Source organism: Ischnura elegans, chromosome 5 (genome assembly GCF_921293095.1).
Source record: "Ischnura elegans chromosome 5, ioIscEleg1.1, whole genome shotgun sequence".
Lineage (NCBI taxonomy): Eukaryota > Metazoa > Arthropoda > Insecta > Odonata > Coenagrionidae > Ischnura > Ischnura elegans.
Genome location: NC_060250.1, coordinates 122,622,308 through 122,640,278, shown reverse-complemented (window position 1 = coordinate 122,640,278; position 17,971 = coordinate 122,622,308). Strand labels below are relative to the sequence as shown.

General features: G+C 39.2%; 1 protein-coding gene across 1 annotated transcript in view; it reads right to left on the bottom strand.

Annotated features, from left to right (window-relative positions):
• LOC124159504 (carbohydrate-responsive element-binding protein) overlaps positions 1–13,796 on the bottom strand; it is a 117,909-nt gene extending 104,113 nt beyond the window's left edge. The window contains exon 1 of the mRNA XM_046535356.1: positions 13,351–13,796. Within this exon, the coding sequence (XP_046391312.1) occupies positions 13,351–13,670 (320 nt within the window). The 5' untranslated portion in view covers positions 13,671–13,796. The remainder of the gene's footprint in view (positions 1–13,350) is intronic.
• Between the last annotated feature and the right edge of the window lie 4,175 nt (positions 13,797–17,971).

Here is a 17,971-nt window from a genome sequence, read left to right as displayed (position 1 = left end):
CACCAATATACTGTCGTCCACAAATAAAATTGACCACAGGGCTTGCTCCCTGACCTCCACCGTGACAACATCTATAATAAGGTTTAACAGATAAAGACTGAGACTCCCTCGTGGAGTTCTAACGTCATTGGAAATCGCTCCGTCTCCCCCACACTTGATCTAACACAGGTGTGTGCTCCCTCTTACATTTTTATCACTACCCTCACATACTTTTCGGGCATTCAGTTCTTTTCCATGCACCACCATAATCGGGTTCGCTGTAAGCACTGCTGAAGGGCGAAGAAAGCATAGGGACAGCATTGACTTCAGACCCACTTTTTCCACTGGACCGTAGATGACAGTTGCGCAGAAATTGAGATTTCACGGTCGTATCCCAGCCGACATGGAGTCCCTTAATGCTCTCTTCACGATTCAGGATACGTCTACGCCCATGTATATCATCAAAATAACGAATTTTTATTTATATTGATTTGATAGGATCCATGGATTGGCCAGTAAGTGGTGCTATTGATCTGGTGAGGAAATACTGGCGAAAATTTTGCAAAGGAAAGGTGAGTGTTTGCATGACAGAGTGGGACATAAGTTCATATTTGATGACGTAAGGTTTCGCGAGCTTTCTAGCCAGTAAAAACAATTGTTGATACTTCATCTGTTTAGCAATGAATTAATAAAGCGCAGTCGGAGACTCAGCAGCACAAAAATGTTGGTTGAGAAATTCTACTGAGCAAGGAAAGCGGGACTAATCACACTCCTAGAGGGGGTTGATATTATAAATTGTTGGGGTAGGTCGTTTAAGGAAAACGGGCGCAGCCGATATGGTATTAGGGAGTAAATCGCTCTCAGAAATTAGGCATTCCGCCGCAGAAGAGAGTTAATCACGAGTACATCCACTATAAGATTGCTAAGGACAAAAAAATGAGAATAGCGTAGTGATCCGATATATGGTGCAGAAACGTTAACTCTGATGGAAGGTAATTGGAGAAAGCTTTTTAGGTCGGGGATCGTAAACGGTAAGTAAGATTAAGGTAGCAGTCGAGGAAAGTGTTCACAATGTGTGCTAAGAGTTGTTGGATGATTTTACATTATTGATGAACGCGTAAAGGTTGATAATTAATGGAATGCGAGAGAATGGAATAGCTAGTATGCAATCCAGAAGAATTAAGATACCTAATAAGCCAAGCGCTAGATATAGTCGATAATTTCTTCAATCAAAATCCACAATAACCGGTGAATAACAACCGATATTTTAGAGATTTTTTGGCCGTAAAACAAAAATCATCCCATGATAGTCTTGTGAACGGCCAAGTAACGCTGACGAATTCCGTGGCAAGTATTACTGCTTTGTGTGGATTGCTGGGGTGTAGTCTCTTTTGAATATTGTGTTCAAAGTTAGATGAAGGTTTGAATGATATGAGGGCAGTATGCAATGAGTCTTGGTTCGGTGTTTGTGGAGGTTGGGGTGTGAAGACTTTCCACTTAAAGTTGCGACGAAAATTGATTGCATCAGTGAGAATATGAAAGGGCTTGCTTTTGGGAATGGATTGGAAGGAGAGACTTTTGCAGAGAAGAAATAGCGCAGCCTGATTCAGTGGCTTCAATGAGAGGATGGTTACTAAATTATCGCCTTTAGTGTCATTTTCTATATCTAATGTGTGGAAATCGTTCTCTGAAAATGTTATGTGCACAATAGATACATGGAGGTAGAGGTTCAAAATGGTACCCAGGTCAGTTTTGGTTGAGTAGAGGGGCAACTGTCACAAGTGTATCACGTAAAGGAAACGGGAAGAGAAAACAGTGGAATTTTGCACCAGAAACAAATTATCCATCACAAACACATGATTCAATCATCATGAAAGGCGAAGGTACAAATGGAAGAGCCCAGGGAATACTGGGAGGTAACAGATAACAGACAAAGGTTTAGGAATGGTGCGAAAAACTCGCAAAGCTTCCCTCCAGCGGATTCAGCTCCAGCTTAGTTCTTAGAAAACAAAACTTAAAGTTCTGAATGGGACAAAGGGAAGGGAAAACCAGAACTGGTGGAGAAGTTAGTATCGGGGAGATTGGATATATACAGACTGTACAGAAAGGGTGGGGTAACGTAAAAAAACATGAATAGTTAAAGCGGCCGAGAAGTGTATTAGCAAGGCTTCCGTGTTGTACTCCGCGTCGATTCATCTTCGTCCGACAGTTTCGCCGGCGATGCAGCAGGCGTCTTCATATTTGAAGCTAATCGACGCGGAGGACAACTCGAAACCCTAGCTCCCCTTCTGCACCACACAGCAGAAGCCTCCACCAACAGTCTAACAGCTACGTTGACAGCATAAGATAAATATACCGTGGTTAAAAGAGGAAATGATAAAAGAAATGGAGGAGAGAAAGAAGTGGAAGAAGGTGGACCAGAGGAGGACAAAAGGATGAATGGGGAAATTAATAGGAGATTACGGCGAGGAAAAGTAAGCAAGAAGGTGTCGGCGGAAATGCATTTCGAATAAATGGAAGATTTTAAGGAGGAAGCAGTAAGCGCGCTGAACGCCAAGTTAAAGTCGCTATCGGGCGGCGAGAGGGAAAGACACGTCAAAAAATACAGGGTAAGGATGGAAGGATGCTGATCGGGCGAGACGAGGGTCACAGTAGATGGAAGGCATATGTAAAGGATCTGCACGGCAAGAGAAACGGACAGGAGTGACTGAAATTGGGAGAGGAAAGTGCGGTGCGGGAGAATAATGTTAGGCCCGGGATCTAAGACAGCGGAAATCGAGAGAGAAGGTTTTTCAATCCAGTCCGCACGACCTACGAGGAGGGATGTTGGCCGGAGGATTTCGTGAAGACAGTTTTCCGTTACCAAACCAGGAAAATAATAGCTGTAGAATGCCGATATCATTGGATATGAGCTTTAACGCCATTGCTTTTTAACTCCCTATTAGACTAATATCGCACTCAGCGAAAGTGTGACTAGGGATATTAAATAGATGAACGGAGGCGGGGGCAACCGAGTATTTGGGCGAAGATCAGTTACGTGTAAGAAAAGGAAAGTCAACTCGAGAAGCAATTGCGCTAATGAGGTCCCTTGTGAAGAGCGTGGTAGCCTGGTGGGTACAGCGCCTGGCTGCAGTCCGAGAAGCCTTGGGTTCAAATCACGGGTGAAGGCTCCGGACATATCCAAACAAAGTCAGCGAAGTGCGCGGTGGACCAGGGAAAGGAATTGGCCCCGATACCCCGAATGTGATTTCACACGTCTGTGGCTTAGTTCGAGATGAGCTCTACTTCCACCTATCCTAATAAACCTTCGGATTGAATCACTTACAATTATTGAGTGACTCTGGAAAAGAACCTACATTATAACCAGAAAGTGAATGCCTGCTTCGCGGATTTTTCAAAAGAATTGAACATAGAGGACTAGGTAAACTTAATGCAGATCCTCCCTAAAATAGGAGTAGATACGAGGGATGAGCAACTTATTCGTAATCTGTACATGGGTCAGAACTCAGACTGCGCAAGTGAGGGTAACGGGCGGAGAAGGGTGGGAGATCAATGGCCGAGGATTGAGGCAAAGCTGTCTTCTATCGCCACTGCTTTTTAACGTGCACGCTGAGGCGATGGTAAGAGAGGGGTAGGATGAGTTGGAAGCTGGAGTAAATGCGGGCGGAATCAGTGATCAGGCATTGATTAGTCTGTCAGCGAGAGAGCTGCAGGCTATATCGGATGCGTTAAACGAGCGTTGCGAGGAAATGGCACAAGGATTAATCACAAGAAGACCAAGGTTATGCGGTTTTATAAAGCATCGCGAGCTAGGAATATGAAACTCAAGATAAAAGTAGGAGAACAAAAACACGAGCAGGTAGAACATTTCAACTGTACCAGGAAGAGAATTGCGTAAGCGATGGAGGCGTTCATGAACACAAAGTAGCTTATGAGAGGTTCGTAATTTAAGAGCTTAAAAAAAGGTTAGTGGAGAGTAGGCTCTGAAGTGTAACGCTTTACGGAACGGCAACATGGCCACTAAGGAAGGAGGAAGAGAAAATACTGGAGGCGTTCGAGAAGTGGGTGTGGATAAAAATGTAGAAGGTGAAGTGGACTAAGATGAGGAAGAACGACGAAGTGCTGGATATGGTATGTAAGGATAGGCAGCTTCTTGATGAGATTTGGAGGAAACAGAAGGTTTGGATGGAGCAAGTACTGAGCGGGGAGGTACGCTGAAAACAATGCTAGAGGGTTGAACGTTCGGTAAATGGGGGTCAGGAAAAAATAGAATAGGATTTTTAGATAGAATGAAATGGAGTAGGACTTATTGTGAATTTATGACGGAAGTCCATGAAGGGAGAGTAGACTGCGAGAATACGTCAACACTCCATGCAAACCCCTACCATGGCAATGTATAAGATTGTATAAAATTTTGAAACAGGTTTATACAATTTTTTCATAGGGGAACCTACCTTAATCGGAAGAATACTTAGGTACCTATACCTAGGCTTCCAACCCTGAGGCTGGTTTGGATCGGTGAGAGCAGTCCTGGCACCAGGAGAGGGTGTCGGAAGGCTTCTTGCGAACATTGAACCCAAGAACCCTCGATCAGTAGCCAAGCTCTCCACCCACGAGTCTACCAAGTTCCCTCAGCCCCCAGATCAAAAGCTTTTTAATAGGGTGGTATCCTATAATTTTTTTATTGCCTAAATCGAAATATTCCTCCTGGAGTACGTATTTCACGCTTTTACATTTTTTAATGAAGATACATATTTTTTTTTATTAAATGAAAAGTGAAAAATTTCAAGCGCGCGAAAACGCGACGGCTAAGCATGAATGTTGGGAAAACTCCGTGTGACGTCGTTCTGGTTCCCGCTGCCGCAAGTGAGGTGACCTTGGGGTGAGGCTTTGAGCGCTGATACGACGCAGGATGCTAGCAGGTAGGAGAGTACCCTGCTAGCTGGTAGCGCTTGGCTTAAATAAGGATTATTAATACCTTATAAAACGAAGAAAACTTTCCGACCTTACCCAGTTTTAATAGGTGATTATTAAGACGTGTTTCCCAGAGCTCTGTGCCTCATACATGCATTGGTAACCTCAGACGATGTAAAACTCCTATCTACTCGTATAGAAACTAGGTCCCTGTGACGTCACATGGAGTGGCATCGCATGGGCGCCAATCTGGCCTTTTTCAAATGAGGTTAAAATTGGCCCTTGCCATTCGTTTAAACCGGTATTTCTAAAACCAAATAATTTGTGTATTATGAATACACTAATGGTGGGTAACGAATCGCAATCAATGCCTTTCGTTTTCTTTGATGAAGGAAACTACCCTACTTACTGTAGCCAAATTGGAGAGACACCTCACAACTACCGCGAAGTAAATTTTAATTCCAGATTTTAATGCCCATATGTTTTTCCTAAAGCAGAGGTAGCGAAACATTTGACGATAGATCACCAAAATTAATGAAATAAGAGTTTGTATACCCGCTCGGCTAGCTTGCCAGCCAAACCACCACGCGTGCCAGCCACCCCCGTGTTAAAGTGATAATCTCGTAATTCTCTCCTCGAAACAAATGAACGATGTTTCCACATATGCCTCAATGATAAATCTATCCGATTTCCAAACGAGAAATTCTTTATCAAGGAGAACCCTACCACAACATCTGATATTAGATAAAGAAATCACTGCAATACAATAACGTTAGGAGCTATCTATCATGTTGACCGAGATATCGAGGTTAATTACCTTATTTCTTTTTTCCTAATAAAATTCATCCGAAAAACTCGATCATCAATAAAACACAACACCTTCCACTAAGGGAGGGGCAAAAAAACACCCGATTTCGATGGCGAAAGACGTTTCTTCTGAGATGACATTTAAATTAGTCCCTCCTCGAAAAGCCTAAACTATGTTTCCAAATACATCTAAAGATGACAGAAATTTAATTAAGATTTGAATTGCTAAGTGGGGGCGAATTCTTACGCATGAATTATTATGGATTGAGTATTGAACTGGAATGGATTGCGGTGGGAGGAGGAGGAGCAGAATCCTGAATAATCAATGATCAATCTCGTGGAATACATTTTACTGTTAAATAAGTTACGGAAATAAACGGTTACGTTTAATCCCTTTTTCCCGTGCGGTTGATAACTGAAAAAATAATGAACCCAGGCCGTTTAATCATTTTGCGCAACACTTACGAGCCAGAATGAAATCGAAAGGAAGGGAGATCATTCCCCCCCCCCCCCCCCCCCCCCCCAAAAAAAAACTTCCTTATTCCAACATTTCCCCATGAACGTAGGTCAAGATTGTACATATATTTTAGAAAATGCTCTACCAAAATTGATAGAAAGCAAAATATGTTTAAGTGACGGTTAAAAATAAAAAAACCAACCCAAAGAAAATCAGGCAGTAGAGTTTGAGGTACATTCAATAGGAATTTACCATTGAACGTTCATAGGTACCGTCGGCAATTGAATGTATTACGTTAAAAAATTTGCAATAATAGAAATAATACCACCAAAATACACAAGCTAGAGGATTGTTTCCCAAGGATTCCACTCGTTGTTTTCTAAACACAAAAATAAAAACTTTAATGGTAGCATGAACACTTCCTGTTTTATGCGTCATGTCAAGCAAAGCGTCCACTTGAGTATGCCGGACCGGAAGACAATATTTGGGTTCATCGACGGATTCTCACAGGATAGTTCGCGGAACAGCAAATCTTTCGCAAAATAAAACAACTGGGGAGTGGCATCGCATCCTTCTATGGTGTCGCAACGGTGATTCTCTTACTCTTTCAACAGCTATCTATTTACTCGTTCTCGGGAATGACCGGGAAGATGGAGGGGTACATGTCCCGGATCCACCCGGACAGTGGAAGACTGGAAACATCCATTTCCGCAATTTGAATTGTACAAGATGATATACTACCTCATTTAACGATATCCTAGTTCATCTATTGTAAACGGATAGTAAATATTTACAGTAAAATTTTCTAAGCTAGGATTTCTTAATTAATATAATACAATGAAGATTTACTTCGGTCGGAAATAGACATAATACAATGAAGATTTACTTCGGTAGGAAATAGACATAATACAACCGGTTATATGCTGTAGTTCTTGCCCAAAGATGACATCTAGAAATTCCTCGCGTAACAGCAATATTAAGCAAAAGTCGTCATAAAATTATTTCTAATACGATCAAGATTATGATATGAAAAGATCAATGAATAAATAGCATGGTCCATTAAATTGCGAGATTAATAACACTTATATTTATTCCGTAACGAACAAGTCAAGGTTAAGAGAGCCGTTATAAAAATGGGATCTTTCTGACGCATGCATTTAAAAACCTACTCAAAAACTTCAACTGTCTAAACAACATTGGATTTCGGCCTTAAAAATTCGACTCATGATACATAAATTTGGCATCATGTGCAATAAATATATGGATAAGCCTAATGGTGGTTGAGCAAGACATTCACTCAATGTGATTTCAAATTCCTTTGGCACGAATCGGCTCCAAAGAGCACACATTTTATCTGGATATGAGTTCAAGGTAGCGGGGACCGAATGTCTACATAACAAAAAAAAACAAAATATTTTCAGCCCATGATTTGAAAACGAGGCACAACACTTGAATGTAGTGGGACCAGTAAACTGAGATTTATATCTAATTTGAAGTCCTCTTTGATATGACTTTAAGTTAGGGTCCTTGATATTGAACAAAGCAATATAAAACAATACAGAATATCTTTATAATTAAAATTTCCCATTTAAATGAATCTAATACAATCAGAGATCGAAGCACATTTAAAAAAACGAACGTGCGCTTTTTTCTAACCAAATGCATGATTTCTTTGACTAATTTTATAAGAACTGATGGTATTAAAATTTGTAGAAAATTATTATTGATAATCCCACATTTTCATGTTCACATTCTTCAAGTTCCACTTAAATATGTCCCAAAAGAAATTGCCAAATTCGACCAAAATCTCGAGCAGCCGCCTCTGGCCCACTGACCAAAGTCTCACTCACGCTGCTAACCCTTTTCAATTTAGCCTCAATAATATAAAGCGATCGATAATTATAAACCAAAGAGACAATCAATAAAATAGATGAATTAAAATGCTAATATCTAATAAATTTATATACATAGTGCTAAAAAGTTCTTATGCTAAAACGTAAACATTTCGTTTTATAAAAAACCCTCCTAGAGACATCTTGGGTAACATTTATTTTGGCACCAGAGAATTTTTTTAAGGAGGGGTTGAAGGGGGGAATGTATAACAGGGGGTTTACTTGGTGAGAAAATTGTCCTTTGACCATATCAAAGCACTGCAGTAACAAGTGACTTTGTACACAGTCACGCGCACGGTTGCAAGGTTAAATACACCAACGGATGAAGTTCGCCATGAAAAAATATTTGACTTAGCCGGGATTCGAACCCGGATCTCCCGATTGCCGGTCAGGTTTTACAGGGCGAACTTCATCCGTTGGTGTATTTAACTTTGACCATACCTTTAAAACATTTCGGGGGGGGGGGAGGAAGCGAAAACTTCTTTCCTCTCTCCCTCCCTGTGGTCCCCATTACCTTTCCAAGCTTATCTATTGACTAAACACGTAACAATAACATTCCGCGAGGCATCCCTAAGAAACAATAAGGTCAGAATAAAACTTTTCTTCGAATACAAGTGAGCTCCGTTTCAATAATTCATTTCAAACACTTTACTGTTACATTGAGTTCCCTCTCTTCTGAAATTGGGCCGCAGACCCACACATTGCGTGACATGGAGATTGTCACCCTTAAACATTATTTTGGGGTGAAGTAAGTTTTAGAATAAGATGATACGATGATTTTCCACATTTTTAAAAAAATGTGGAAATCCATCCTTCCATCCTAAAAAAATGTACGAGTAAAATAAAGCATACATGCAAGTAAAAGTAGCGGGCGTGACTCTGCATAAATCCTTTATCGTAGGAGCTGAATAAATTAAAACTTTGTAGTTTCCACATGGGGTTTTATTTTTTCCAACCATCGTTCCGTTACAGAGTACCATTTTCAAGGTCGATTTTTTACACTGAAAAAAAAAAACGCAACCATTACCAGAAAAAATAAAACATCACGAGGAAAAGGCAAAGTTTTCATTCCTTCAACTACTATCGTACCTGCAACTTTGTAACAATACTTATCTGAAAATTGCCTTCACATTCAATAAATGATTTAAGGCTTTCATTTTATTTTTTATTTTTACTGAAAGATGGGAAGAGAGCTCGTGCATAGGATAAGATGGGAAGCTTCGTGCATTGGCGGGGGCCTGCGGTTCAGTCAAAACGTAAACATGTGCGATTTTCAATTTCAGCTAATACGCGGGGCATAAGGTTTGAAATTCTCAGTCATCACAGGTACGAATAATGACACATAGATAAATGAAAAGGCTGAAAATCAGCATATCCGATATTACTCGTGTCCAGTTTAATTCCCCGCAATGTTTCAGATCATTCCTAATATATCTTGTACACAGATTGTAAGGATTGCAGTGATGAGCGATGAACTGTCGATGAGGTGAATTCAGAGGAACGAACTAGTGTTGCGATCAGAAGAAAATAAAGCTATTAATATGCTTAATAGCTCAGAACTGGGATTAAGACACATTAAACACTTAATTGTTCGCACCCCAAAACTTACGTAAGTGGTCGCTTCGGTTCATTGTGACACGAGTTGAGCTTACTGCGATTTGCAAAAAAATATCAATATATTGGTGTCATTTTCCTGCTACTCACTAAGTAAGTTGTTCGAATAAGGTTTATAAATTTTTATTGTTAAATGTGAGGTTAGGTACACAATAAACATTATATAAACTATGGCCGATGCATAGAAAACGGTATCAATATTTATGCATAGAAACATGAATTTTATAAAGAGAGGGAAATGTATTTAGCTTAACAACATTACAATAAATCAGAATGCTATATAAAACAGACTTTTAGAAGACTAAAACAAAATAATGCGTCGGGTCAAAGGCGGAAAAAATCTGATACGCTCACGGTCGCGTCGGTTCAGAACATCGGTTGCAGCGAAACTAAGCGGTACTTTGAAAATACAACTTTAATCAGCGGTAGAATTACAAGAAATAATAGACTGGAAAAAATCTAATTACGAACGACGTTATTTTATACAAAAAATCGTGAAAGAAAATCCAGTGGGGTCGATATGACCCGACGCGACCAATTAAGGGTTAAAGCCGGTAAAATAAGCAACAATAATACAAACATCAACATCAGGAGGTTGTGTCATAACAGGGGAAATACATTCAGTTATTAATATTCATCACCCCCCCTAATCAGCATTATTTGGGGTTACTTACTTGGGGGTGGGGGATCCACAGCCTAAGACCTTAAGCCCACAACAAATAATAACAGACCATCACATTCATGCCCTGGGTTACGGGTAACCTAACCAGGCGGGGCTTGAATCCGCGCCCTTCTGATTCACAGGCGAGGATTGTACCCTACCGCCTCCGAAGCTGGCAAACAAATATCAAAATATAATTTGTTATTAGTCAACAAGTCACATAAGTCATATATTTCAACAATTTGGGAGGGACGGTATGATGTGTACATCCTCTGCGTGAGCCCCTCAAAATATATCCTTTTTCCAGATGATCTCCCCTCCTCAAATATTTTATACCAAGGCCTTTCGATTAGAAGTGAAAATTCGATTAGACAGCAAATCAAAAAAAATCGAAGGGCAGACTTTAAGGCATATATAGATTTAGGGGCAAATTTAAGCATATTTAATGCGTCCACATTCAAGGTCATCTACTTAAAAGATCTACAACTAAAGGGCATAGTTACGCCAGCCGAAAGGTATTAAAAAAACACCTCCAGAAAACGTTTTTTTTTCTTTTTGGCCCTCTCAAACATATTTTTGAAAACATGCGTTAGAAATTTTCAAATCGACGCCATATCTTCTTGTCCCGCTCAAAGTTCTTGAAAACAATTGGAAATCTGCTCCATTAAATAAGGTTGCAAATGCCGCAAACCGCATTAAAAAATATGCCTTCTTGACCGAGATATTTAAGAAAGAGTGAAAATCGTATTTTAGATCTAGCCGGCCCTGGTGAGCCTCTAGCGGGCTGAAAATGTGGGGAGGTTTGTCTCATTTGATCCCAAACCGCAAACCCCAAGTACGGGGAAAATCCCGGAGGGGGGACTTTTCACCCTCTTATCCAGCTTACGGTCACTATAATCACCATCACCGAATTTCCAAAATAGATTTCGCTGCCGCTAATATCACACACGAAGGCACGATATTTGCAATTGCCGCTCTCAATGACATCTGCTACCCGCGCTTACTCAAAAGAACCGTGACAATTTTACTTCACAAAACTGAAATATGAAAAGATCGGTTCCAAACCGCTGTAGGCACTGCGATAATACGCTACGTATACATCACAACCCGTTCGCGACCTTACCTACTGAGTTTTCTAGGGTCGTTGGTCAGTGTTGAATGATGATTCCACATACTCCCATCTCCACTTTTTCTCTCCTTCCATGAACGCTAGACATCAACCATTCGCATGTTATTCATGAATTAAATGATTCACTAGCATATTAGCAGGGCGGCCTATCCAAATATGTCAAGTCACTTCCTTGAGTAATAATTCCGGAACTGTATCTTCGTCCACCCATTGTGGCGATGGGAGCGAAAATAAACGAAGGCAAAATTCTATCGATTCGAAAGACATAATATATAGATTATATAATCACTCCTCCTGCATTAAAGCAACGTCATATATGGATGAGAAAAAATCACTAAGGGGCGAAGTCATTGGACTATTAGATGACTAGTAAAGGTTAACGAAAGCACAGAGCACTAGGGAGGAGGCGATTTTTTACGTTCGCTAATGAAGTATCCCAAGAATATCATCTGCGGCGAAGATTTGAGCATTAAAGGTCACCTCTAAGGTAAATAATAACATATATACTCAACATTATCCACTTTCACCCACAACTTGGAGCTTGACGGCTATTTACAAAAACAAGAATCGTTGACAGGGAAAAATGTCACTATGTTTCCATTAGAGATAGGGCACACCATCGCTAATTACCGCCCTTGAACTATCCACACCCATGCATTCAGAATACAACAGCGTTGACGCCACCAGCAATTCCACAAGAACACCAAAATAGAACAACCAGGGTCATCGGCATCAATGCCACTAAGCATCGGCTGGCAAGGCTGTAGTCAGAAAAAATCCACGGGGTTGCTTCTTTCGCAGAAGCAGTACCTTTGAAGGAGGTCATCATTTCGGGGGGTTAACCTCATGACCCCCCTCCCTCCACTGGCTATGACCTTGCTGGTTATCTCTTAATGAAAATATCTATAGCCATAATTTCACCGCAAAAAAATCAGAGAATACAATTCAAATGAGAGAGAATCGCCAAGGTTATAGATTCTCTCCTGATGCCTAAGTTTGGGAGGCTAAGGGTTTTAATTCAAAGCACAAGTTACACATCAGACAGCTCATGTTTAAATACCAGCTCCCACTAATCAACATTGGTAATGGAGGTAAACTTCCAATTAATAAGCTTACAGCACAGTCCCAATCTGTAGAAGCAATTGAATAACATCTGAGCCCGCTCTGACGTAATCAAACGAATAATTATTAAATAAAAATACTGTATAAACTAAGCAGTAGATTAACCAAATAGTTCACAGCTGTATCTCAGGCCGAAAGCATGAAGCAGAAATGGAGCACTGACGTTAGAGCAACTCGATCAACCATGCTTACTCATGACTAAAATTTCAAATGCTTCATCAACTAGTTTAAAACAATTTCTCTTCGAAATATTACCTTTTGACACGGCCATAAACACTTCCAAGAAAGCATAAACACCTAGAATTTCTAAACCGGTCCTCCATGCATGGTGGCGACGTTGCCACGGCAATTAAACACTAGCTTTAGAGATTTTCGCTCCAGAAAAATCATACAAGTTATCTAACCATAAATACCTTAAAGTAACAAAAAAAATATTTCGCGAAGGCTCTTAGAGAAATATCAGACCTCATGAAACCTAATACAGGCCAAAAACGTACCTAACATAAAATCTACGACAATAAATGCAAATGATACTTAAACAGAAAACAAATAAATCCTTCGAATACAAATATTGACAGTAAAATTAAAGAATTGCAACACTTAGTAGTTCAATAAATAACATATGAATCCAAGAAAATGGTCTACATTGGGTACCGTTATGGTAAAGCGGAAACAGCTGGCGTACTGACACGGGAAGGTAGAGAATTTTCAAGAGTGCAGGTTGCATGTTAGTAAACAATATTCATTTTTCTGGAATCTATATAACTGAGCTAACCTGTACGCCAAGGACATGCACTGGAATAACTTTGTGAGCGACGTCTCAATGGTGAGGTGTTGCCCAGGTTTTTCCACCTTAACGGTAGTCGTTTGCACTTGGATAACTCCAGAGGAAGAATTTGGCACTACACCCATTTTATTTGCTTCCTCTTCAGGCACTGGTACTGCAACTTCATCCTCATCGTCCTGGGCTTCGGCCTCAAAATCCGAAACCATGAAGTGGCCAGAGTGTATTGCTTCTCTTCCGACCTTATTTTTCTGAGACATTTTGTCCGAAATTTCGGATCCTTGGGTCATGATGGTTACTTTCCTATACATGAATCCACTGACACTGTCTTTTAAAAAAGTTAACAAAAACCACGTATATTCCCTCCTACTTCAGGAGTGTCACAAAACAATAATCCAGCATCCGCCATAATACATCGTCAATGACGTGAGCGGGACAAAGCGACATCATACCAACTCGTGGAAACTTTGAACCAATAATAAACAAATGGCATGCGAATTTGATATGCGTACAAATTTGAAGAAATTCAAACAAAAACGTCATTTATGAATTCTCTTGGGTCATAATTTTTGTCTTGTGAATAGGGAATTCCAATGTGAGTGAATCTCTTTTTAACACTAGAAATAAACAATGTGATTATTTTCGGAAATAACTCTCGTTGTGAAATTTCAATCTTGGCAATCGCAATTATACTTGTTTTGTGAGTTGAACTTACTGTATCCTTGGTGGAATTGTGAGCGCGAAACCTAACTTTCGTATAGGTTTCATTATTACTACTGGAGTGAAGGAAATGAATGAGGGAAACTGTGAATTCATGGAAGGAGAAGAAGAGACTGTTACGGATATATCGAACAAAACGTGGAACGTAATGCATGTTAACCTCAAGAAGGAGGGCTATAGAGAAGGAGCCTCATCAGGAAAGGAATCAGTTTTGCAGCCCAGTTTTGATTCCGGGTACCGGGAAGGATTTAAATCATCGTATGCCAAAGGAGTAATTCTTGGTGTTCTCTCAGTGTTGGAGAGCGAGAAAAAGACAGACGGAATGAACTTGACTGATGTGAAGGATGACTTGCTAAATGATTGGAAATGCATAATGTGCCAATCTATGAAACCGGATATTAGGGATGGCAGTGTTAAAAGTGCATTGGATTATATTCAGGAAACGGCAAATTCTGACATTAATTCATTCATTGCAAATAGTGGACCATTGCTTCGGAGTTATAATCTGAAACCTGATGTAATATGTGACAAGAAGTAAATGCTCATTTCCGGGGAAAAAATTGCGTTTCTATTTTCCTTTGCTTGGCCCTCTCTTCCTCGTACACCGTACTGCTTTGAAGGGGGGGAAAGGGTGTAGCGGAGGGAGTTCATTTTGATGAGATGCACTTAGGATCGTATCTCCTGGGGGTTTTGAAACCTTAAGCCCCGTCGACTCGTTGAAACCGTGAAAAGGTGGTAATATGTCATCTAAATGAGGTAGGTATGTGATTAGTGCATTTGTGTTAGACCGCCTGACTTCGCTGTAGTCAGTGATGAATGAGAAAACTTTGAAATTTCTTTTTCTCTGATGATTTATTTCTTAATTTGAAATGAATGTGCAAAGCCATTGAATATACCTGTGTGTCACTCTTTGTCTAAAAGAACTGATTGCTAAGTTTCTATCAACTCTCAGTTTTTTTAAATAAAAAAGTTATGGAAGTTAGCCCCTATGCCCCTAATTATTTATATATATATATATATGTGTAAATGCTAAGTCAGAGAATGTGCATAAGAATAATTTAGGTTTATCCACACCCAATGAGCATCCTCGACTTATATTGAATTATATATTCTCACACTTGACTCTCGAGATTACCTTTCTAGGTACAATAGCAGCCTACAAAATTTTATTATAAAAGTTATAATAAAGATAACTACTCTGCCCAGGGACGCTGACTTGCGAAAAATATTGGGGGTCCCAAACCGGGGATCTTGCTCCAGGAAAGTTTATAAGTAGTGAGTTTTAAGTTTTTTAAGCATTTTGAAAGAGTCATATGATCAACATTAGAACCCTGATAACTCGAATCTCGATAACCGGGCTCTCCGGGGAAATTCGACAACATTAGAACATTTTCTCCTCACACCCATAACAAATTTTTGAGGTGGCACGGGCCCCCTCCGGCCCCATGGAGTCGGCGCCACTGACCCTGCACCACCTGCGAACTGAATCCAATATCTTCGAAACTCAAACCCATTAAGACGATGTAATGAAACAGTAGTCCTTAAAGATGGATAAAAAATTCACTGCTAAATTACTTAAGCAATGACTGTTTTAGCATCTGCTTAATCACAAGCCTCCTTGGGGTTGTATGCCTAAATATTGCTATCTAAATGGAAAGCTCTGTCATGTCATCTATTGAATTTATTGGTAGGACTGAGATAAGAAGTTAAATTTTAGTTTTGTTTTAATTTAGCAGTCAAAATAGTCATTCTATTAAAGGTAAAAGAATTGAAACTTAGCTATATTTATTTCAGTTAAACCAGTTAAGCTGTACATTAATGTAGTTAGATTTTTGATTTTACCTTAATTATGGAACTTCAGTGCTGGCACAAAAAATATATTTCACATCATGATGCAGAAGTAGGTAGATACACCCTTCATGATATCATCCATGCCACTGACTTTCCTATTCTGCATTTTTGCCCTCCTACATGACACAAAGATTTATGTCTTTGTTTTCAAATTCACAACAGCAAATGCAAAACCTCTCTTCTCATTATGGGTAGGTTCTATTTTCCACTAGGTTTTCAGGTTATTTTCATGGTTAGTCACTAATGGTTTGCTGGAAACACTTACGAGGAACAACAAAATCAAATGTTTGAAAATTCCATTCAGGAGCAGTCTGGAGTGATTGGGGGGTTCTGATAGGGGCCCCCTTACTGGGAGATTCAGGGGTCTTCCACAGAAGATTTTAGGAAATTGCATGTCAGAAATGGACTTTGACTCTATTCTGGCTCTTAAAAAACAGATAAAAGTAAATAAAAGTAGTAATTTTGTAAGTAAAAATACTATGAAAAGTGAGAATTTCACAGTGCATAAAATTTAATAGTTTTATGTTTATATTATTTATATTTTTATATTGAGTATCCATACAAGATAAATCAACCAACGAAAACATAGAATTTCATAGTTGCAAAAAAACTGGTTCAAATAATTGAGTATTTTTTATTGCACCTTTCATATATGCTTCACGATAGATGCGAGCATTGTGAGCACCCTCGGCTGTTGCTGACCAGCTCTCCTGGCCAGACTGCCCCTGAGTGGAAGACAGGCTACTAGTGAGCCAGGGGTCCGGACCCCCACCGAAATGTAAAAGTGCAATTATTTTTCTTCAAAAATAAAATAAAATATTGAAAAGAAATGAATTTACAATACATTTATTCAACAAACGAAGTTATTTTGATAATGAAAAGTGTTGAAATTAGTTTAAAACCCTCTACTTAGTACCTTGTTTTTCAAAATATTTCACCCCTGGTTTTGGACCTCCCCGGCAAAATTCCTGGCTACGCCACTGTTGTGAGCCCATAAAGTTCACCATAAATTTGGGAAGGACCTCCGATTGGTCAAATATGGGGTCACATCCCCTATGAAAAAATTGTATAAACCTGTTTCAAAATTTTATACAATTGCCATGGCAATGTATATGATTGTATAAAATTTTGAAACAGATTTATACAATTTTTTCTTAGGGGATATGATATTCCACAAACTTTTATTTTAACTTTTAACTAGTTTCGACGTTTACACTGTCATATTAGGTGTAAACGTCGAAACTAGTAGACAGTTAAAATAAAAGTTTGTGGAATAGTACTGGGTTTTGTTTCACCATGAATTTCATCGTTCCACCAAGTAACGCCCAAATCAGTTGATTATATTCACATATAATTAATGACTGATGAAAAAAACGAACTACCCCAGATTTCATTGAATCTGTTAGTGATGTTTATTGGCAGTCATCGTCATCTGTTCACTCTTGAGCTTGATGTTATGCCTCTCATCTAATTCTGTGTATAAATCATTTATATTATGACATAGTTTCAGTTGGCACCATTAAGCCCTTTTTTTCCTGGAAGGTCAGTAATCTCGTTTTAAGCATGATACTAATATATTAGTACAAAGGTTTTAAGGGTTGCCTAAACCATTATGTAAATATAAACAATTATTTTTTATAATTATTTTGCATTTATGTAGGGTAAAACTTGTTTTCATCACAATAGGTATTATATTTTTTCTCCCATTTCTTTGGATGAGCCACACGAATTTGCATATCGAACAAGTATGAAATTCAAATCAAGCGCCAATAATTATATTGATTCATTTGATTCGGATCATCACCTCTGCCATGTGACCCCAATGGTGAAGGACTTTTAATTTATTTTGCAACTTTCTTGGGATAAATTTTTGAAAATAAAGTTTATTATCACCAAAATAGCATTATAACTTCTTTTTACCCTAGAATAAATTTCTATGTGGCTATATGAAATTCGGTCATTGATGGAATAAAATATGATGCATCACAAGATTCGTTCTTCTTGGGTCGTAAACAATGAAAGAGCTAAAACTTTTTATGCG